The sequence below is a fragment of the Pteropus vampyrus genome, unplaced genomic scaffold (assembly GCF_000151845.1).
Source record: "Pteropus vampyrus isolate Shadow unplaced genomic scaffold, Pvam_2.0 Scaffold6, whole genome shotgun sequence".
Taxonomy (NCBI): Eukaryota; Metazoa; Chordata; class Mammalia; order Chiroptera; family Pteropodidae; genus Pteropus; species Pteropus vampyrus.
The window spans coordinates 8145924-8168037 of NW_011888787.1; the positions used below are offsets into that span (position 1 = coordinate 8145924).

At 41.8% G+C, this 22114-nt stretch overlaps 1 protein-coding gene and 1 pseudogene across 5 annotated transcripts in view; both read right to left on the bottom strand.

Moving 5' to 3' along the window:
• The window catches only part of AHCYL1 (adenosylhomocysteinase like 1), a 38885-nt gene that overhangs the window by 4269 nt on the left and 12502 nt on the right, over nucleotides 1-22114 (bottom strand). For 3 of the 5 annotated variants that reach the window (XM_023535939.1, XM_023535938.1, XM_023535937.1), the window contains exons 2-13: nucleotides 13985-14096; nucleotides 11578-11721; nucleotides 10457-10557; nucleotides 9936-10038; nucleotides 8670-8764; nucleotides 7974-8080; nucleotides 7043-7159; nucleotides 6725-6788; nucleotides 2949-3037; nucleotides 2519-2589; nucleotides 2061-2155; nucleotides 1878-1976 (exon numbers count right to left, since the gene is read on the bottom strand). In XM_023535939.1, the coding sequence (XP_023391707.1) occupies nucleotides 1878-1976; nucleotides 2061-2155; nucleotides 2519-2589; nucleotides 2949-3037; nucleotides 6725-6788; nucleotides 7043-7159; nucleotides 7974-8080; nucleotides 8670-8764; nucleotides 9936-10038; nucleotides 10457-10557; nucleotides 11578-11721; nucleotides 13985-14096 (1197 nt within the window). Of the gene's footprint in view, nucleotides 1-1189; nucleotides 1269-1405; nucleotides 1475-1877; nucleotides 1977-2060; nucleotides 2156-2518; nucleotides 2590-2948; nucleotides 3038-3840; nucleotides 3905-6724; nucleotides 6789-7042; nucleotides 7160-7973; nucleotides 8081-8669; nucleotides 8765-9935; nucleotides 10039-10456; nucleotides 10558-11577; nucleotides 11722-13984; nucleotides 14097-22114 lie in introns of all 5 variants that reach the window. The other 2 variants (XM_011367610.2, XM_023535936.1) reach the window with 2 other exon arrangements.
• On the bottom strand, nucleotides 20688-20806 carry LOC111745691 (annotated as a pseudogene).

Here is a 22114-nt window from a genome sequence, read left to right on the forward strand (position 1 = left end):
TGAGTCCCAGATATTTTGCTTGGTCATCTGTCAGCTCTGTCAGGTGGGCATCAAATGATGGCAGGTGCAAGCTGGCAACGTACTCATCTAGGAAGAACAAAGTGGCAGGGGAGCAGACCCCATTTCAGTTATGATCCTCAGGGTATAACTTCCCCCTATTTTCATCTGAAGCTTTTTTAGAGAGATGACAAGGGATAGAATAACTCTGAAAGAATCTACAGCTCGAAAATTTGCTCAATTTAAAAAGCTCTCGACACTGTCTAAGCAGGGTACTTCTCTCAGTACACCCAGAATGCGTTTAGAAAGCCACTTACCAGGGTGGCAAAAATGGGGTGCACTTGTACTTCCCCATCCTTCTCTGGCAAAACTTTTGGCTTCACCTCAGTGGCCAATGTGCCATGTACTACTCCCACCTTCCTTAACTGGTTTGTAGTCATAATATGAATCAACGGGGACATCAGTGAACTCAAAAGAGCCCTGTGTCATTAGCATTTATCTAGGATAAGATCCACAAAGACATCAAATCTTAGGACCAGAGATTTCTAAGTCAGCGGGCACAAATTTATGACTTTTCCATAGATAAGCTTCTCGGACTTTACCTTTATAAATACAAATTTTTTGAAAAACCAATCTGAGATAAGCTGTTGGAGAGATGAGAACAAGAAGTTTTTTAGCTTTAAGAGCACAGGGGTTTGGGCTGACCAATTATAGGTGGGAGGTGGCACCACTATTCAGAAAGGTAAGGAACTAGAGATGATGTATTATGTCACATGAACACAGCACAGCTGTCTCCAGGAATGACGGGCTGTTTGCATATCTACACAGAGGATGGACAATAAAGCCCCTATTTGTTTCTTTTTTTCTCCTCTTGGTCCCAGGCTGTCTGCAGTGGTAGTGGGAAGTTTACTGAACTTCCTAAACCTACATCTACCCTAAACCATCATGCTAAGCATTTTTACTCTTTAGCTATAAATCTTACAATTCTCAACATACACAGTATTAGTCTCACTTTACTGATAAAGAAGCTGACACTCGTGGAGATCAGAACCTGTCTTGAAGTCCAAAACCATTAAGTGTTAGAACAGAGATTAGAACTCTGACTCTAAATCCAATACTTTTCATGATACTCATTTTACCAAACCGTGCAGCAGTCTGTGATCAATATAGGTTTCTACTGTTTTTCACTCACCCATTTTCTTAGGAAGCAAATATACGTCTTGTTTGTATCGTCCCTCTGGTGCATTATAGAGTTCTATCAGTGCCAAAGCCTAAATTGGGAAAAGAGGGTCAAGAAACACAAAAACACTTCCTAGACAGGGGCCGGGCAGAGCGCACTCTCACTGGAACTCTGATCTAGGCCCGGTTCCACCAATCTCAGAGCAGGATACACAGACGTGTCACATACCTGTGTGGTTGCTGTGATGGACAGAACAAAGGTGGGAACTGTGGAGCAGCTCAGATTGAGCAGACGACCCTGGAAAGAAAGCCCTGGGATGAGCTGCGTTGTGCTTCTGTCTCAGAGTCCAACGTCACACCAGTCAAGCAAATGCAGGAAAAAAACTTTATACCCCTCTGGACTCAGTGGGAAGAGGGAGAATTACAGCTCCAGATCAGGATTCTAGGTTTTATCTTATTTTCTGCAAGCCTACCCGAGTCTCACAAGCCGAAGACTCAGTTGTGGTCAGGAAATGGTATGTTATTTGGCGAAAAGCGGGTATTGTTTGAGTGATTCTCTTCTGGGGACCGGGCCATTTGAGAAATAGCTCTCTATCCAAAAGCAGAGTTCGAGGAAACGCAGGCCTGTATTTGTTCCCTCTCCCCTGTGGGTGTGGCTGCGCTGCGTGTGTGGCAGCAGCGAAGCCCTTCTACGAGTGTACCTCTGCTAGGAGGACGACGCGCTTGCCATCTGGCCAGATGACATGGTCCACCTGCGAACGGACTCGTTCCCACGTCAGCTCCGGAGTGCGGAGGCTGGTCTGCAAGGAAGACAGCACAGATGACTGCGGCTGTCACGGAAGGAAGGGGGAAAAGGCCTAGCAAGAAAGAATGAGAGGCCTTACCACATCGATTTCCGTGTTGGAGTGGCCCATATTGCATACGATACAACTGTTTTTCATGCGGTCCAGATGCTCCCGTGTCACTACATTCTTATTCCCTACAAGCAAAGGAGGGTGGCTGAAGAGAGATGCCGAGGAGCAAAGGTGCTGACTGGTTTTCGGTCAGACAGGGAGAGGGGGTTCGCAGGTCACAGGGGGAGGAAGTTCGCAGGTCGTCAGCAGCGTGTGTGGCTGTGAGAAAGGAAGTGCGCACTGCGCAACAGCTCCTAGGCTGTTAGCCGTCAGGGAAAAGGCTCTTTGTTCTGGAAAACATGCTAAGGTTCTGATGGCTCACTCTAGTCCTGAGATTCTTATACCAAGGGCGAGTGTCACTTACTTTATATGAAAGTCACTCAGACCACTTTGAAGAGCTAGCCTCAGAGTTAACACTCCCCCATGCACCCCAAAGCCCTGACACTCACCTGTGCAAGTTATCACAACATCGACTTGCCGGATGACTTCATTTAGCTTCACCACCCTGAACCCATCCATGCTGGAAGAAAAGGAAGGACACTATGAGCAAGGCGAGGAGGCAGAAGGGACGGAAGCTGGTCACAAAAATAAAACCACCAAATTTTCTTCTAAAGTTTGATCTAGTGCTACCTCTCAGGGATGGTAAGTGACAAGCTGTGCTAAACTATACACACAGGCCTCTTCCGACTCCCCAAGAGTCCGCCCAGGTAGAGAAGATGCCAAGAAGCTCTAGGAGTGCCTGGGATTACAATGGAGGGGACAGAGCAGTCTTAGCCTTCTCTCCCTTTGAGAGATTTCTGCAAGGAATGATTACCACGATTATTCATGAACTCTCAGAAACATAAAGTACCTGGAGTGACTCGAATTCCCCGTCCTTACCAGGCCTGCAGAGCGCAGATGGGGTCGATTTCTGTGATGTAGACGATTGCTCCGAGGGCCTTGAGAGCAGCACAGCAGCCCTTTCCCACCTGTAGAGTATGAGAAAGAATCAGGTTGTCCGGTCCGTTCAGGCATGGATGTTGGGGCAGGGAGGCTCTTTGGGAGATGGAAATTAAACTCCCTGACATCAGCAATCCTTCAGCGAGCCCTTGGAAGGACGCTCCAACCCAAGCAGAACAGAAACAGATCTCGATTATGCTGTGACTGAGTCTGGGAGGTGATTTAGCAGACAGTCCAAATCACAGCAAGGGCTGGGGCCGGGAGAGTAAAAGATATCAAAGGGATTAAAAGTATTACCTACTGTTAGGGAAACAAGGCCGAGGAAGAGCAACTAGAACCTCTAGTTTCTTATTCCAGAAAAACCTGACAATAACTGTCATTTGAGGTATTACCTAACTCAAGAATGGCCTAGCAGCTCAGGAACTCTGTGGCTCATTGCCGATGACAACAAAATCTCCTTCACCGATTAGAGTTTGGAGACCATCAATAGCAGGCCACTTCAGAGTCCACCCTCCACTCCACTGTCAGTCACTAGCGGGGCTGAAATGCTACACAGTCACTTGAAGTAAGTATCATGACAGGTTATTGTTATAAATGGGGAGAAATGATGCCAACATTCCGTTTCACAAGGCAAAGTGGTGAAATCTGAAAACTCAACTCACTCTGTATGTCTTCATTCATAAACTCGAACAAAAGACTGTTGCTATAATTTTGATATACATTATCTAAAAGCATATTTTAAAGCCTGCACCAGTGACTGTACTGATAAGTCTTCACTCAACATTTCTGATTAAGTCTATAAACAGACAGACACTAAGACCCAGCTATTTACCTCACCATAGCCACACACCACCACTTGTTTCCCACCAAACATCACATCTGTGGTCCTCTTCAGGCTGTGGAAACAGACAAGGGCTCAACTCAAACATTATTAGCTCAAACATAGTCCCTCTGCACCAAATTAAAGTGTGGGGCCACATTCCACCGGAAGTGCAACTGGAAGCTGGCTGCCTCAGTATGAAATGGACCCCTCTAACAAGCTTTTAAAGCTAAAAGAAGACCAGGGGACAAGACTGGAGCGACACAGACCGACACTGCCACCCAACCCAGATCTACCAATGACTCTGACCATCTGTACACTTCAACCTACCCATCCAAGATGGATTCTCGGCAGCAGTACAAGTTGTCAAACTTCTGTTTGGTAACAGAATCATTGACGTTCATGGCTGGAACACAGAGCTTCCCAGCTTTGGAGAGCTGATACAGCCTAAAGGGGGAAGAAGCCACAAAAACAAAGGAAAACAAAGTTAGCTGGTGAAACATAACATGTGGCAAAATCTGCCTAATTCTCTTCAAGCTCCATGCTGCCCTCCCCAGTCTTATTTATTGCCCAAGGACATTTGTAAATAAGATGATTTCTTTGTCATCCCTCCTCACTTCATTTTCTCCACCGCCTCCCCCTCTTTTTTCTGGAAGGCAGAAAACCTTTATATTGAAGAAATTTATTTCTCTTCCATAAAAGGTGATGTATTCCCTTGGATCAGCATTTTCTCAGTCTTTAAAAAACCCATGCCTACTTCTGATAAACAAAGATTATCAATGATTCTGACACAGTCCCCCGTGTGTGTGTGTGTGTGACAGCACGTGCAACGTGCTCCCAATCGAGAAACACTTTTTCAGATATCTTTTAGTTACTCTGACAAGCCAGGAATATTTTGCCCAGGTTTATTTTTGTAGTGTGTATAATGTATAGTTTTACAAGAGCATTTTTTCCTATTTTAAATATAAAATTATAATACAATATTGAATATAGTTTCTCAAGATATGCTCACTCCCTACTTCCCAACACTGGTTGAGAATCACAGTGGAAATAAGTGGGAGAGAAAATGTGAGGACTAGAACCTGAAATAACTTCCTCTTAGGGCCTCAGTTGTTCGAAAGTAAAAACTCAAAAGTTTGATCTAACGAAGACACTCCCATTTAGTTACTACAAGTCTGAAACACAGCCCTGAAGTCTGACAGAGACCAGAAGAATCTGCTGAGGCGAGGACACGAGGGGCGGCTACTCCAGAATCTGTTACCTGTGAACACCAGTCACGCTCTCTTCCACAATGCCTCGGATCTTCTTAAACACGTTTGGATACTTCTTATAAACCCAGTGGGTTAAGTCTCCCCCATCATCCAGGATCTACAGAACAGCCAGAAGACTTCTATGGGCATTCAGGCTGCTAGAGCTGGGGGGAACTTTGAACCCACTTTCTGGACTAGTAAGAGAGCCCTGTATGTTTTGGAAGAGCACACCTCAGAGCTCCTGGGAGCAGGTTTAGACACAGTCTAATTGGAAATACAGTCAAATTTGTTGGTGTAAATGGTTAAAGGGATTCCTAAGTTTGTTCTAGGCTCCAGGGAAGAGTAAGTATTATGCTAATGCACACTCATTTTTAGTCTAGAGTCTTGAACTATATCGCCCTTTGAATGGAAAAGGAGAGCTGGGGCAGGAAGGAAGAAACCAGAATCCTACTCCATAGCGGTACCACATCATTTCCTTCTATTTTATGCTGCTGTGTTTGAGCCACACGTGTTCGGTTAGTCTTATCCTGCCCCCATCTGTCCATTCAGTACTCAGACCCATTCTGAATAGGTATCGAGCTGAACACTTTGGCAACGAAGTAAGTGCGTAAGACCAAACATCCAAAACATATTCAGGGAACCATGCTTTGAGGGAAAAAAGGAAACGAATCTATTGACAAAGGTGTAGGATGGATACGCATGATTACCATGTTGGCTTGCCACCCATCCATGTTCACACAGCGGTCAATACACCACCAGAAGTCATCTTCCGACTCGCCCTTCCACGCGAACACTGCGACTCCTACAGAGACAGAAACAAGTCAGGGGCTTCCTCCTGGGGGCGTGTCCTATACCACTGTCACTTTCTGTGCTCCACGTGGAGAGGGAAAGGCTACAGAAACTATGCTGCAAAGGAAACAACTTAGGAAGGGCAAAAAGTCAAAACAGTACCTTTAGTTTAGAAACCGGTTAAGAATTTAAGGGATGTTTGTTTCTAAAAGTATTTTGGAACCTTAAAATGTTATTCTTTGGCCAGTTTTACACTTGGAACTCGACCCTAAGGAGATAAAATGCAGTGGAAATCAAAATGAAGTTGTTCACTAGAACGTTATTTACATTAGCAAATATCTCGAAAGAATCTAAATGTTCAACATGAGGAAAACAGTGAAGTCAAGTCACACGTCCATGTGACTGAGTATGACAAACGATGCTGTCAAAGTATTCAGTGACATGGAAAACTGCTTCTGATAGTTATATTTAAGTTATAAAACTGTAGACATACTGAGATTTATTTCATCTCTGTAAAAAGTGACTACAAGTCCACCCTCCACTCCACTGTCAGTCACTAGCGGGGCTGAAATGCTACACAGTCACTTGAAGTAAGTATCATGACAGGTTATTGTTATAAATGGGGAGAAATGATGCCAACATTCCGTTTCACAAGGCAAAGTGGTGAAATCTGAAAACTCAACTCACTCTGTATGTCTTCATTCATAAACTCGAACAAAAGACTGTTGCTATAATTTTGATATACATTATCTAAAAGCATATTTTAAAGCCTGCACCAGTGACTGTACTGATAAGTCTTCACTCAACATTTCTGATTAAGTCTATAAACAGACAGACACTAAGACCCAGCTATTTACCTCACCATAGCCACACACCACCACTTGTTTCCCACCAAACATCACATCTGTGGTCCTCTTCAGGCTGTGGAAACAGACAAGGGCTCAACTCAAACATTATTAGCTCAAACATAGTCCCTCTGCACCAAATTAAAGTGTGGGGCCACATTCCACCGGAAGTGCAACTGGAAGCTGGCTGCCTCAGTATGAAATGGACCCCTCTAACAAGCTTTTAAAGCTAAAAGAAGACCAGGGGACAAGACTGGAGCGACACAGACCGACACTGCCACCCAACCCAGATCTACCAATGACTCTGACCATCTGTACACTTCAACCTACCCATCCAAGATGGATTCTCGGCAGCAGTACAAGTTGTCAAACTTCTGTTTGGTAACAGAATCATTGACGTTCATGGCTGGAACACAGAGCTTCCCAGCTTTGGAGAGCTGATACAGCCTAAAGGGGGAAGAAGCCACAAAAACAAAGGAAAACAAAGTTAGCTGGTGAAACATAATCTGTGGCAAAATCTGCCTAATTCTCTTCAAGCTCCATGCTGCCCTCCCCAGTCTTATTTATTGCCCAAGGACATTTGTAAATAAGATGATTTCTTTGTCATCCCTCCTCACTTCATTTTCTCCACCGCCTCCCCCTCTTTTTTCTGGAAGGCAGAAAACCTTTATATTGAAGAAATTTATTTCTCTTCCATAAAAGGTGATGTATTCCCTTGGATCAGCATTTTCTCAGTCTTTAAAAAACCCATGCCTACTTCTGATAAACAAAGATTATCAATGATTCTGACACAGTCCCCCGTGTGTGTGTGTGTGTGACAGCACGTGCAACGTGCTCCCAATCGAGAAACACTTTTTCAGATATCTTTTAGTTACTCTGACAAGCCAGGAATATTTTGCCCAGGTTTATTTTTGTAGTGTGTATAATGTATAGTTTTACAAGAGCATTTTTTCCTATTTTAAATATAAAATTATAATACAATATTGAATATAGTTTCTCAAGATATGCTCACTCCCTACTTCCCAACACTGGTTGAGAATCACAGTGGAAATAAGTGGGAGAGAAAATGTGAGGACTAGAACCTGAAATAACTTCCTCTTAGGGCCTCAGTTGTTCGAAAGTAAAAACTCAAAAGTTTGATCTAACGAAGACACTCCCATTTAGTTACTACAAGTCTGAAACACAGCCCTGAAGTCTGACAGAGACCAGAAGAATCTGCTGAGGCGAGGACACGAGGGGCGGCTACTCCAGAATCTGTTACCTGTGAACACCAGTCACGCTCTCTTCCACAATGCCTCGGATCTTCTTAAACACGTTTGGATACTTCTTATAAACCCAGTGGGTTAAGTCTCCCCCATCATCCAGGATCTACAGAACAGCCAGAAGACTTCTATGGGCATTCAGGCTGCTAGAGCTGGGGGGAACTTTGAACCCACTTTCTGGACTAGTAAGAGAGCCCTGTATGTTTTGGAAGAGCACACCTCAGAGCTCCTGGGAGCAGGTTTAGACACAGTCTAATTGGAAATACAGTCAAATTTGTTGGTGTAAATGGTTAAAGGGATTCCTAAGTTTGTTCTAGGCTCCAGGGAAGAGTAAGTATTATGCTAATGCACACTCATTTTTAGTCTAGAGTCTTGAACTATATCGCCCTTTGAATGGAAAAGGAGAGCTGGGGCAGGAAGGAAGAAACCAGAATCCTACTCCATAGCGGTACCACATCATTTCCTTCTATTTTATGCTGCTGCGTTTGAGCCACACGTGTTCGGTTAGTCTTACCCTGCCCCCATCTGTCCATTCAGTACTCAGACCCATTCTGAATAGGTATCGAGCTGAACACTTTGGCAACGAAGTAAGTGCGTAAGACCAAACATCCAAAACATATTCAGGGAACCATGCTTTGAGGGAAAAAAGGAAACGAATCTATTGACAAAGGTGTAGGATGGATACGCATGATTACCATGTTGGCTTGCCACCCATCCATGTTCACACAGCGGTCAATACACCACCAGAAGTCATCTTCCGACTCGCCCTTCCACGCGAACACTGCGACTCCTACAGAGACAGAAACAAGTCAGGGGCTTCCTCCTGGGGGCGTGTCCTATACCACTGTCACTTTCTGTGCTCCACGTGGAGAGGGAAAGGCTACAGAAACTATGCTGCAAAGGAAACAACTTAGGAAGGGCAAAAAGTCAAAACAGTACCTTTAGTTTAGAAACCGGTTAAGAATTTAAGGGATGTTTGTTTCTAAAAGTATTTTGGAACCTTAAAATGTTATTCTTTGGCCAGTTTTACACTTGGAACTCGACCCTAAGGAGATAAAATGCAGTGGAAATCAAAATGAAGTTGTTCACTAGAACGTTATTTACATTAGCAAATATCTCGAAAGAATCTAAATGTTCAACATGAGGAAAACAGTGAAGTCAAGTCACACGTCCATGTGACTGAGTATGACAAACGATGCTGTCAAAGTATTCAGTGACATGGAAAACTGCTTCTGATAGTTATATTTAAGTTATAAAACTGTAGACATACTGAGATTTATTTCATCTCTGTAAAAAGTGACTACAAAAAAAAATTAGTCAGATATTATCTCTGTAGCAGGTTTATGTTTGTTCTTTTTTTTTGAACTTTCTAAATTTTCTGCAATAAACACCAGAAAAGAGTAAACGAAAAAACAAAAGCATTATAAAGTTGCTTTCTGGGGATCCTAGGAAGATGGGAGATCCTTAAAGAAACTTCCTGATGATTTCCTTCTGGACATTTTAACAATAAAAATTATTTTGTTTAATTGAACTCACAAATGGCCCACACATTTTCAAAGCAATACTGAATACCAAAGTATCTAAGGAACTGTCAATACAGAAGATGCTTCTTATATTCTCTCAAAGTGATTAGACTTACAGTGAAAGGAGACCTGCTGAGCTCATACTTCTATAGCTCATACAGTTTAATATTCTTCTATATCCATTTAACATTAGTACTGGGCATTTTCCCATGTAACTAGGTTCTTTTCAAAGATTGTTGCTAATGACTAATAATACTACACCACGGATACAGATAATTTTATTATCTATTTTCTTCCTGTTGATATTTTTATTGTCCTCCAAATTTTACAGCCTCTAGGCAGACACTGTAAAGATAACTGTGATAAATAAAAATTCTGTTTGGATAATTACTTTGAGGCAAAGTTGGTATTAAAAAAAAAAAAAAAAGCTGAACTCACCAGCTTCGGCCAGTGCTGCAGCCACTTCATTCTGAGTGGAGTAGATGTTGCACGCAGACCAGCGGCACTGAGCCCCCAGGGCGCAGAGAGTCTCGATCAACACCTGTGCAGATGTACAGCAGGACAGGGTGAGAAGGAGAAGGGCCAGACAGGAGTGGCATGTAAGAGAACAATACCCAGCGGCTCCCAGGAACAGGTGCTACACCAGGGAGTTCCAAGAGGGTGCGATCCAGCTAGGTCCCACGGCAGTATCTAACGTCACCCAAGAGGGATGTTCTGAAAAGTCTTAACATTTTTATAACAATCGTATTTTTGTAAATCTAGATCTCCCTACATCAGGTTTCTTAAAAGCAGGTTGCACCTATACAAGCTAGGAAACCCCAAACTGTGTGACAGGGAAGTCCCACCTAACAGCACTGGGAGGTCAGACAGACACGGAAGAAAAAACGAGTTAAAAAAAAAAAAAAAAAGTATTTTTCCCCCTCATCAGAAGTCTCTCTCTCTTCCCCCACCGAACTCACCGCTGTCTGGGCTGTGATGTGTGTACAGCCCACTATTTTAGCACCAGCCAAGGGCTTCTCCCCCTGAGCACGTTTCCTGAGTGAAATCAGAGCAGACATGTCTGTGAAAGAACAGAGGATTTGAGCTAGGTCTGCACTAGCAGTAACATCGATTCCTGCCCCAGCAACAGCTGGGACCGGTCTGGATCTGTTGAAATACAGTTAGAATATAGAGAGAAGTTAGAAAAACTCTAAGCATAGTTCTGTGGTAACTGGGAGCTTTAAGAGGTAAACGACAGAAGAGGGTTTTTATCCAATCGCTGAGATTGTCTCTCTTCCTCTCCTGTTTCAGCCTTATAGGCAGAGGACTGAACAGAGAATAAATTCCCAAAACTGATCAAATGGAGGCTGAGTCTAATTATTCATTTGGGAGGAGAAGGAAGTTGTTATGGCATTGGCTAGTGGGCTCCTAGATGAAACTATCATACCAGGAAGAGCTTTACCCTCAGCAGAAGCCACCTGCATCTGTTTTTCCAGCCTCTAACCCTACTCTGTCAGTCTCTTTGGTTTCCGTACTCCCTCCCAGTACGGAACATACTTTCAGCGAGAAAGCAACAAAAGAATAAAGAGACCTTCCTGGGTGTGGGGTGGAGAAACCAAGATTTAACTGATTGTTAGTCACTTTTACTCTTGCTCCAGCAGAGGGTGCTCAGGACCAGAGATCAAATGAGACCCTAGGTCACCACATCCTGGGCTGAAAACCCTCCCACATCTGCTGCTTCTGGGAATCTGGGTCTCAGAGACTGGCGGCTATGGTAGGATCCCACAGAACTAACCACCATGTAGCAGTGACCCAAGACTTGCTGATTCTGCAAGTAGATCTCGGAATATGGTGTCACGGGGGATGGGAGGAATAGAAACTACTCTGTCTAATTACCCCACGCTGAGAACAGGAAGCAGGGAGAACAAGAACAAGAATCCTGAGGCTCGAGTTCCATATAGAGAGATCTGTTAGAACAAGAGTCCAGGATACTGGATTTTCCAGGAGACTTTCAAGCTAGCTTTCAAGCCTTAAATTGTTTGTGGATCCTGATGACCAGCAATGGGTGGCTTCCGGTCCTCTACCCACTCCCTTTCTTTACCTTGCTCTGCAATCTCAATCTCCCGGCGTCCAAATTCTGCCTGCTTGATGTTCTTCACGCAGAAATTGCTGCTGCCCTTGGAGTTGGTTTGCTGCTTCTCTCGGGGGGAAACCTCATCATCAGAGCTATCTGTATAGGACGCAGCTAAAGGCAGGAGAGAAAGACACAAGGACAGAAAAACCTCAATGGCCCCAACTCCACCGAGTGCGGTCCCCAAGGGACTCTCATTTAAGTTAAGCCAACACTCTTAATTGGAGTCACCTTTTACATCACTCTCAGTACTACTTTTCCAGGGTTTAATAAATGATATGAATGAAACTGTTATGGACTTTTAGGGTTGTGGCCTTTTTACCTACCCTGATGATACTCTTGCCATTAGTGCTTATGATAAGGAGCTACTGATCTCAATCTGGCACTAGCCCTAGTGAATCCCAGATAATAGGAACACTTGGTCCCAACCGGAAATGGAACCAGACATCGCAAAAAGGAAGAATAATTTAGGGCACATAAGGAATGCTTTATCTATAGATCACCAGTCTCTAACTTAAGCATATAAAGCATCGATCAGAATCATGTGGAAAGTTTATTAAAACGCAGCTGTCTAGGCCTCACCACCCGAAATCCCACGCAGCAGGTCTCAGGTGGGACCCAAGTCTAACAAGTTCCCAGGCGCTGCTGATGCTGCTGCTCAGAGGACCACACTTTGAGAACCACTAATATGGACGAAAGTGACAAGACGGTCTTTCAAGGGTAAATTTTACGCTAGGTTGTGCTCAAAAAATAGAGGTAGAAAGGAATGACACAAAAGGTGAGCAGCTCTGGTTCTGTTATGAGCCCTAAGATCACTCGAGAGGTTCAACTTTACAAAACAGCTTCCCGTAAAAGCTACAAATGTCCTTGTAGATAGAGATGGAGGAGGATATACAATAAGCACGCCTTATCTCTCAAACCATTCTTTACTCTCGGAATTGAATATTTCCCTGATCACTGAAATCGGGTCTCTCTCACTGACTTCTATATACTCTTACCTAACACAAATACTTCTGTCCCGCCAATACAGTACTCCTAAAGGTATCTATGTCCTAGGGCAATTTGACTATATCGCTGAGCTTTTAAAAATGCTCCAGTAGGTTCCCATAACACATGGCTATCAAGACCTTTGACAGCGTCCTTAGAGCTTTCCCCGCTCATTCCATCTCCTTCCTCGTGTAACTCAATCTTTCACAAGTAATTCTTTCTTAGCTACAATTAGCCTATCCCACCTTTGCATCTGTTACTCCAAGACACCTTATCATTTGATAGCCAGGATATTTAGAACCTTTTCTTGCACACAGGCTCTCAGTGAGTCTGTATATTCGTTTCAGTACTCAGCCCTGTATACCACCATTTGCTCTTGTCTGCCTATCCTGTCTATATTGGGTTATCAGTGGCACAGGGCAAAGAATAAGTATATAAAATTTATTTGTCTACTTGTTGTTTTATATTCCTTATATATCAAGTCTAGTCCTTAATGTTAATAATACAATGCAAACAATATACTGGCAAAAGACAAGAAATGGTTTGGGTACAAATTCCTTTGCTGACATTAACGGCAACCTCTGACTTTGGGCGGACCTCTTCGTCTTTTAACAACGTCTCCTCAGTTGAACATGTGGGGCTTGCGTGCCCTGGTGGATCCTTCGCTGTTGGGCTCCTCCGCTACTCAAATTCTAAGCTTCTATATCCTTTTCCACGTTAATTTTCTAGTACCCCCTCTAACGCTGAGAAGGGCGCGATTCAAACCAGAAGAGAGACCACTCATACAGGGCTGACACAGGACAGAAGAACTAAAAAGAAACGGCGCTGGAGCCACGTTATAGTAGTTTGGCTCTTTCCCACTTCGGAGGCTGACAGGGAGGAACACTTCAACGTAAAGGGTAACCTAGTAAATGAAAGAAATCAAAACACTAATTTTTACTGTTATAATTCAAGCAGTCTTGGAGATAAGAAAGAAAAAGTTAGAGTATGTCTTACATAAAAAAAATTAGAAATTTTGCTTCCAAAAGAACGCCTCTTTTCAAGGCCTGTTCCATCCGCCAAAATGCCACTGATTTTCTCCTTTTGTAACATGGGCAGATACATGTGGGAGTGGGAGCCGGCCCAGAACCACCGACCAGGAACTGGCCTCAGACCTCACGCAGCGGCAGCTGGGGGAAGAAAGCCTCTAGATGACAAAAGCGTCCCCAGCTACAAGGCTGGCTGGGAACATTCCCATGGCCTAACCACTAATTATCAGCTTTCAGCACAAAGACGGGCAGTCCTGACATGAGGTATTTTTGGATTCTAGATAAGGGAGCCCTGGGGAGAGAACTAGCTTAAGGCTCTGGAACAGAGAAGGGAGATCAGAGAGGACAGGAAGCGCACCTACCCGAACTGTAGCTGTCAGTGGAGGACTGAGAGATGGAGCGAGACAAAGATCTTCGACCAGTCTTGGTGGGGAATTTGGAGAACTCCTGCATGTCATCAGCAAACTGGATTTGCTATAAGAGGAAGACAAAAAGTTGAAAATTTAGATTCTATGAAATGCTCCATTTTTTAAGGCCGTACTTTATTTTCTCTAAAAGTTATCATGTGGCTCCTACAAAACCAGCAACTCTCCCACCAGAATGAGGGCAGGGAGAGGCCGCTTTCTGTCTCCTCCCCAAATGCCAGTGACTGTCTCTGTCCAATTATTTCAGCAGAATTTTTTTGGGGGGGGGCGGAGCGGGGGCAGGGGAGCTTAAGACCCAACTTCTTTTGGTATTTTCACAAATCTTCCTTTCCACATTCCATATAGTTTTTCCTCTTATAACCTTGACACATTAAACTCTTTACCCTTCCTCCTGACTCAATCGAAAAAAAGGCACAATCTCATAGTTTTCTGCTTTTTCTTTTTTTCAGAATATTCTCTTATAGTACATTCCTACCCTGAAGTTAGCAACGGTCATCTTTTTTGAAAGAATTATGAAGAGATGCCTTGAAATGGTGATGAGCATTGGGGTGCCAATAGTCAGAGTCCAATCATACACCTATACTTCACAAAACCAGTGTAGTACCCCCACACCCTTCTAAATCCAGTAAAACACCGGAATATACTACTGAAAGAGAAATTAAAAAACACACAATATAGTAAATTCCAACTAATTAAGACTAATTTGAAGGAAGGACAAAATAATGACTTCAAAAACTTCCTTAAAGGAAATAAACCAGAACTAGGTAATTGTTTGAAAGATACTTGGAAAACTGGCTTTAATAAATAGCAAATAGTTTACAATTAATATTACTTATAGATAAACTAATGGGTATTTCTAAAGGGTATGAAAACACTTTCTGCTATAAATGGTTTAAACCTTCCTCCTGTGCAGTAATAGCCAGAGATACTGCTATTGGGCAGCAGGCCTAAGAGAAAACGTGAGTTTACTTCCTCTCAAAACCCACTTTGGTTCAACATCCAATTTCACAAGATATTTTCTTTAGGCTATTGTGTGAAACGAGGAGGCAGAGTCCACAGGCTGTTAATTATTAAGTATAAGAACAGATCCTAAAGGCGTGGAAGGGAAAGAGCTACATATCCTGGCATCTAGCCCAGCGCCTTGCACGTGGAAAGCATTCAATAATTATCTACAGAATAAATGAACCTTTCAAATTTTTTTTCTGTAAGATAAATTCAAATTCCAAAAGTAAATAAATAATAATGACTCAAGCTAAACAACATATACTGCACGAGAATTTGATTAACAAATATCTCTGTATATATGAAGCGATTTTTTTTTTCAGTTTAAGTACTAAAACTGGATCTTTGAATAGCTTGGATGTCAAAAGCACAACTGCCTTTCAAAAACAAAAAACAAAAAAACGCCAAAACCAATGATTGAAGTGGCCACAGGTCAGCATCTTCCCTTCTAGATAGGATTTCCCACTGCACGTTCACATGACTTCTGCAGTCAGCAAAGCTAGTTTTACAGAAGAGACTAATCCAGGACCAAAGTGATGACTTTCAACCCAATATGCAGTTATTTTGGGGACAGAAAAAATTCCGTTAAGAGACCACCGATGCCTTCTAATGCTCTCCAGACGCAGCCCTTTCTCTCTCAGCCTCCTTGCTCCGTGCACAGCAGCCCAGGAAGCTGCTCTCTTTTCATGGCTGTTATGGCTCCCTCCCCTGTTCATCTTTTTTTCAAAAGGTTCTGGGTATATTTCCAGACACCACCTCCAGGGATGGGGGAGGGAACTGCAATAACATTTGCAGTTTTTTAAATAAAAAAGAGAGGAGGCTGTGGCAAGATAGAAATGTGTTTCTTAAGCACCCTAAGAACTGAATTAATAGTCATAATCCCACCTTATATTAATACAGCTCATCAGTCACCTAAAGCTTAGCAAAATCTTTCCCATCTAAAAATATTAGACTGTGTTGCAAGCAGCTTATGAATCAGTGCAACGTCTCATCTCTCAAATAATGAATATCATCCATAATTGAAGTGGGCAGAATGTTAACTCAAGCCACGACAGGGATGGGTAACTGTCTATTCTTGTAGCTCTTTGATATTTTCACTGCTTATAAACAAGGTGGTCCAGCAACACACAGATGCATAATAACCTTGTCTTCTCTCCCACCCCAAAACCTACATGCTGAGGAGACCCTGCATCGCAACTGTGGAGCTGCTCTGCCAGTTCCCACCAGGCCTGCTAGCTGCACAGCTAGCTTTGTCTTCCTCCTGGTGAAGTACCTCCTGGAGTGCTGTTCACCTTTCATATTATAAATAAAAACACTGTTGCCCAAAGCAATTTTTGGACAAGTTCCCTCTCTAGTAAAACCAGATCTCAATAACAGTCTTCTAACTGAGTTGGCCTCACTGCATGTATACCAAATATGATTAGTTAGGTAAAAACAAAATCCAAAGACTGCAAAGCCATTCCGTTTACTTCTCATTATCATGATTTCTTCCGATCATCAAGTCTTAATTAGTGTCTTTTAGTGTTTCTTCAAATCCAGGTCTGTAAGAAATGCTAGGCCTAACTATGATGTAGGATGGGGAAGAGGGGGAGGGAGAGGGACATAGGTAGTTTAAGTCTAAAAAAGTATCTGAAAATCAAAAAGTCCTGTTAAGGAACTATTTTGTGTTTGGACACTCACCACTCCATAAACAGCCTTACCCACACCAAGCACACGAGTATTCCATTCTTGAACAAATACCACATCTGAGAAAGGCTAGGTCAGACTGATCCATTCTCCAAAATAGCACATCCAAATACAGAAATCTACTTGCTGTGCCTTAAAAATTTGATTAAGTATCAGGCCAATTTAACGTGCTATTTTCGAGCACCACTTAAATAGCTCAGTGGGTACAATAGTTGACCCTCTTCCATGTGATACTGAAAACGGCAAAGAAAAGCTCTGGAGCAGAAACAATTTGGGGTACGGTGTATCTACCACCTAGTGGTTAGGTCCGGCGAAAGAGTGAGCTGAAAGAACTTACTAAGAAACCGCAGTGAGCCTCCAGAGAAGAAAAATTGTTGTGTATCACTCATTCAGTTGATCCTAACTGGTATTTTTTACCATTAGAAGCTAAGAAGCATGCTTCCACAAACCCACGGTCTATCTACTCAGATGTTATCCACGGAACTTTGTCTTCTAGCTCCTGAATCAGAGTCACTATTATTCCACTATGACACTAGGGCCAAGGGATGGTGATCAAGACAGTACTCACGGAGTGTTATATTTTTTTTAGGCAACACATTTGGTAGGTACTAATGCACCCAGTACCATTCTAGAAAAGATGTATGGAAGAAAACAAGGAAGGAATTCTAATCTGCAGATGTGTTCCTGTCCACAGCGTTATAACACACAAATGGTTGTCACTGAATTTTACCGCTTCATTAGGAACGTGCTAGGTACTATAGTCATCACAGCCTTATCTAGATGTTTCTAACTCCGGCCTCCAAAAATCAGAGGTTAGGCTAGAAGTTGTATTAAATCTGTTATTTCGCATGCCTATCTAACAACTTTTAATTTCCTCAGAAAGGTTTCCTCCTAAAGGTGAAGAACGAGACTCAAAGGTAAATAGCAATGATTGGGAAAAAAAATCATTAAGAAAGCAGAGCTCGGAAGTGAGTAGAGGATTCTTTCTTACTGCTGAGGATTATTTGAAAGGGCCAGTACCCCTCTTCCAGCACACTACCTACTTTCCGAGACATTCCCAAACTTATATAATCTCAGCAGGTCCTCCTTCCCCGTCTCAACTTTCTCAGGTTCTTAGTTTCCCCAGACAGGGCATGAATTTCTAGGAGGAGGGAGTGGGCAAGCTGACTGATCACAGCACACATGTCGCTCCCCCACCCACCCATCTGCTTCTCAACAGTAATAGGATATAACACACACACTCTGCTAGAATCCAGTCCTAGTCAGAAGAAACAATCCTTTCAAAATGGATTCAACTTGATCTTTTAGCAACACTGGTGGGAAGAAGGGGAGAGGCAATGCCAGGGCCCACACTGCTGAGTCACTAAAATGGTGAGGAAGGAACATTAAGCTTGAAAACTCTGCCAAAGAGTGGTTTTACCCTTATCAGCTACTCCCTTATCTTCACATAAAACAACACACTTTATTGGCTTCTATTACCTCCTAAAGTGATCTAGAGAAAATGAGTAATCTGGGCCTCCAACTGCCAACTAGACATAAAATTAAGAGGTTAAAAAATGGCTGCAAGTAGGAAAGAGAAGGACTTTCTAATCTTTTAAAAACCACAGTTTACAACAAATTAACATGACCTTTTTTAACCTTTAATTTTCCTATCTGTACCTCTTTCCTCTTATGTTGACAATCTTGGTCTCTAACAGCAATAATACATTTACTTACTTGCTTTACTCTGTAACACATAATTTCAAAATTATAAGACTAACATTATTACTATTACACTGCACAGTGAAGTGTCGATATTTCATTATGCTTTTTGTCCTTAGAATATATTTCACGAAGGATGTATAGTCGAAGTACTGTGTAATCATTTGATACGTAGTTAGGTTCATTCGTTTATAAGCAAATTTAAGGTTTCTCTTCTTTCCTCCTTAATTTTATTTCTTGACATATAAACATGTCTCCAGAGTTTAAAAGGTACATTCAGAGGAGTCTCACTTCCATTCCTATTCCCCCGATTTTGCTCCCCCTCTCCCCATTTTTATTGGTTTCTGGTTTATGCTCATTTTCGGAAGTAGAAAAAAGCAAATATATATTTATATTCTTATTTTCTCTTTTTTACTCAAAAGGTAGAATGCTAAAATACTCTGCACCTTGTTTTTTTCACTTGGCAATCACTTTGGTTCACAGAGTATAGTAAGAATCAACAATTCTTGAATATCGGGAAAGACAGAGCCAGGTTACTACTGTCCACCTTACATGTTTGTAATAAAAAGTCATTAGCCTGAGTTCACATTCCTCCTTAAAGCCAATCTTGATTTCGAATGAAACTCACAAGAAATTAAACTGGCAAATCTTGCTGCAAGGTATGATGGTATGTTCTTTAAGATGAAAACTTGTCAACTGCTTATGAATAAGTAAATCTGTATGAGAAGAAAAGTTAACACTGAAAGCAAGCGGTCAGTGGACAGCTCTAGAAGGATGACGAAGTCTCCCTGGCATTTTGGAAAGTGTTCACACAGACTGAGTAAATGTCATATGTATGATGTCTTAGCTTACCAAGAAGGAACAATTCTCTCCTTGATCTGGAAGTCTAGCTTGAGTGAAGCTGAAAGACAATTACTTCTTACAAATTCGAACTCTTTTCACATACTTGCTTGAGTGAATCCCACCCATAAGTCAGCTCAGCAGTTGGGAAGGCTGTATCTAACCAGAAGTGAAAACATGAAAGTCCTTGCTTAATAGTATCTGGCAAAAAAAACTACAAGGAGCTCCCAATAAGTGGCCACTGAGCCTATGCTGGTCAGCTTTCTGAACTCTAGACCAACATCCAGCAAAGCTTAATGGGATGGAAACCATGTCAAGTTTTTAGTCGCCATCCACTGCTTCGCATAAAGTACAGGCTCAAGAGAAGAAAAAGCCATCAAAACTCGACATTAAATAAAATAACCTGACTTTAAAGACTTAATGTTAAATTGTAACTATGTAGTAACATGTATTGTGAGTGGAATGGACTTTTCCGAATCCATTCTGTAATGAAACTGGATAATTTCAAGTCCAAAGGACAAGGTTAAGTCACTTTAAAGATCAGCTGCAGTTGGCTTTAGTTTCCACGGCTCTTAAAACACAAAATATCAAGCCTCTAGAAGGAGAGACTAGAGACACAATACATGGACAAGAATCTACCAAAGAAAATCCATCACGTCAAAAACATAACTTTATTTTTCATTCTTGACTTTCTAACTTGAGATGTAGATATTCAATTTTAGATAAAAGTCTAAAATCACGACCTTATACAGCCTGTAAGAAACAAGCTAGTTGAAAGGGAATTGTTGGCTGCAACTTTGGGCTATTTAAAAAGAAGAGCTACTTACTGCTCTGAAATGAATACAACCCGAACCACCACCAGAATACAAGAGTTTCTTGACCTATGACTTTCTGAACAGCCATTTTTGAATGAGTAAAGTGGACAGATACACAAGGATAAAACTCTCTTGCTTTAGACTGTATGGCAAACCAAAAGTCAAAATCAAATTTTGTACAGGAAAAGTTATTTGGCAAATTTTACCAATAAATAACGCTGCTAGAACATCACTGATCTATATATTTTTCAAACCATTTTTGCTTAAATCTTGGCATACAAAGAACAAGTAAAACCAGCAGTAAGCCAGGACTTTTACTTAAAGTTGATTAGAAGTTTGAAATCCACACTTAGTAGTATTATGAAAAGCAAGGCCTGAATGCCTAGATTTCTGTGGCTTTCCAGTTTAAGCACTCTGCCTCGACATCAGTGACTTGCGTCTATGATTTCCGTCTACTAGAGGATTTATATTTTCAAAACATTTTGGAACCCTTTGAATGCTGGATCTACCCTTCACAGATGACAAAACAGAACAGGGGTGTGGTTACGTAACTTGCTCAAAGCAAATTTGCTACCAACACTGAGATTTTTTTTTAATGCCTACAGCACCTGGTCTTCCGAGGTGGTCTCCCATCCAAGTACTAACCAGGTTCGACCCTGCTTAGCTTCTGAGATCAGACGGGATTGGGCATGTTCAGGGTGGCACGGCCATAGGCTGAGATTTAAAAAAGGGAAAAAATTTCTTTCTTTTGGAACAAGCTGGGGGAACAGAAGCTTTATCCTTTACCTTCAAGGGGTCAGTTTACAGAACAGTGTACTATTGCACTGAAGCCTTCTGAACTTACCAGATGATCATCTGTGAGGTTAGGGAAGGAAAAGAACTCTTTCAGTTCTAAAATCTAGACTGATTTGGGGAGAAATGAAATGATGCAAAGAAATGTAATATTTTAAAGTTGCCAATGAATTGCCCTTAAGAGGTATGACTGCTTAGACTTAGAGTAAGGAGAGAAGAACAGAGCCCGAACGTGCACCCTGGCATGTCCCTCCACTGTCTTTCGGGGATGGATTGGGGAGAATGCATGGACAGTCTGATCCTGACCACTTTACTAGGAAGAAAGAAATGATCCAACATTTCCTATTGGCATCAAAACTAATTTAGCAATTCCACCTGGATTTATTTATACAAGGTGGTTTTCATTTGTTATGGTTAAAATTACTCAATGATTTTTCTTTCTTTTGGTTATCTGAGAAACTTGCTATTTTTTGTAAGAAATAACCATACTTTAAAACATGCAACGGAGAATGTATTTTAAATGTGCTTTTTAAGGCAGTTTATTTATTCTGTGCAGAACGATAATGGGGAACTTTTCTCTCACACTAACACTTAGCTTTAAACTGAGAATGTTCCACTAAGTTCCTTTTTCTCATCTGCAGTTTGCCACTCAAACGGTACCCACTCCAAGTCACCCTGCATCTTATAACGTGTCTGAAAGATCTAGCAAAGTTGGATTTTCCCAATACAAAACAAGTTATATTAAATTTGGGGACCCCAAGCAAACTTTTCAAGAGATACATTTATCATTGATGCTTTCCCACTTTCTGGTAACACTTCTCAAACTGAATCTACTATGACTAAAAAAAGTTTTTATAAAGTTAATTTTATTGACGTACTCTGGGTTTAAGTAACATGACATGCAATTATTGAATATTGGTTTCATATCCATGGTAGACATTGAAAGTACTCATATTTTCTTAATGAATGAAGAAAAAAATTCTGGTTATGTGGTTTTTAAGAATAGTAGAATTTTTCTAAGAACTGAGTAGCAGGTTTTAACTAGACAGCTTCACAAGCTGAACAGAACCTCAAAATGGATTTAAAAAGTCCCAAGAAGGGAGATCTGAAATTCCTTTGATCACTTTAAAGAGCTTTTTTAAAAACAGAAAATAATTGGTGATTATTTGCCCCTCGATTAAACAGCTTTGGCTTTAATGCATCACTGAGCCAACAATGTCCTTATATTAAC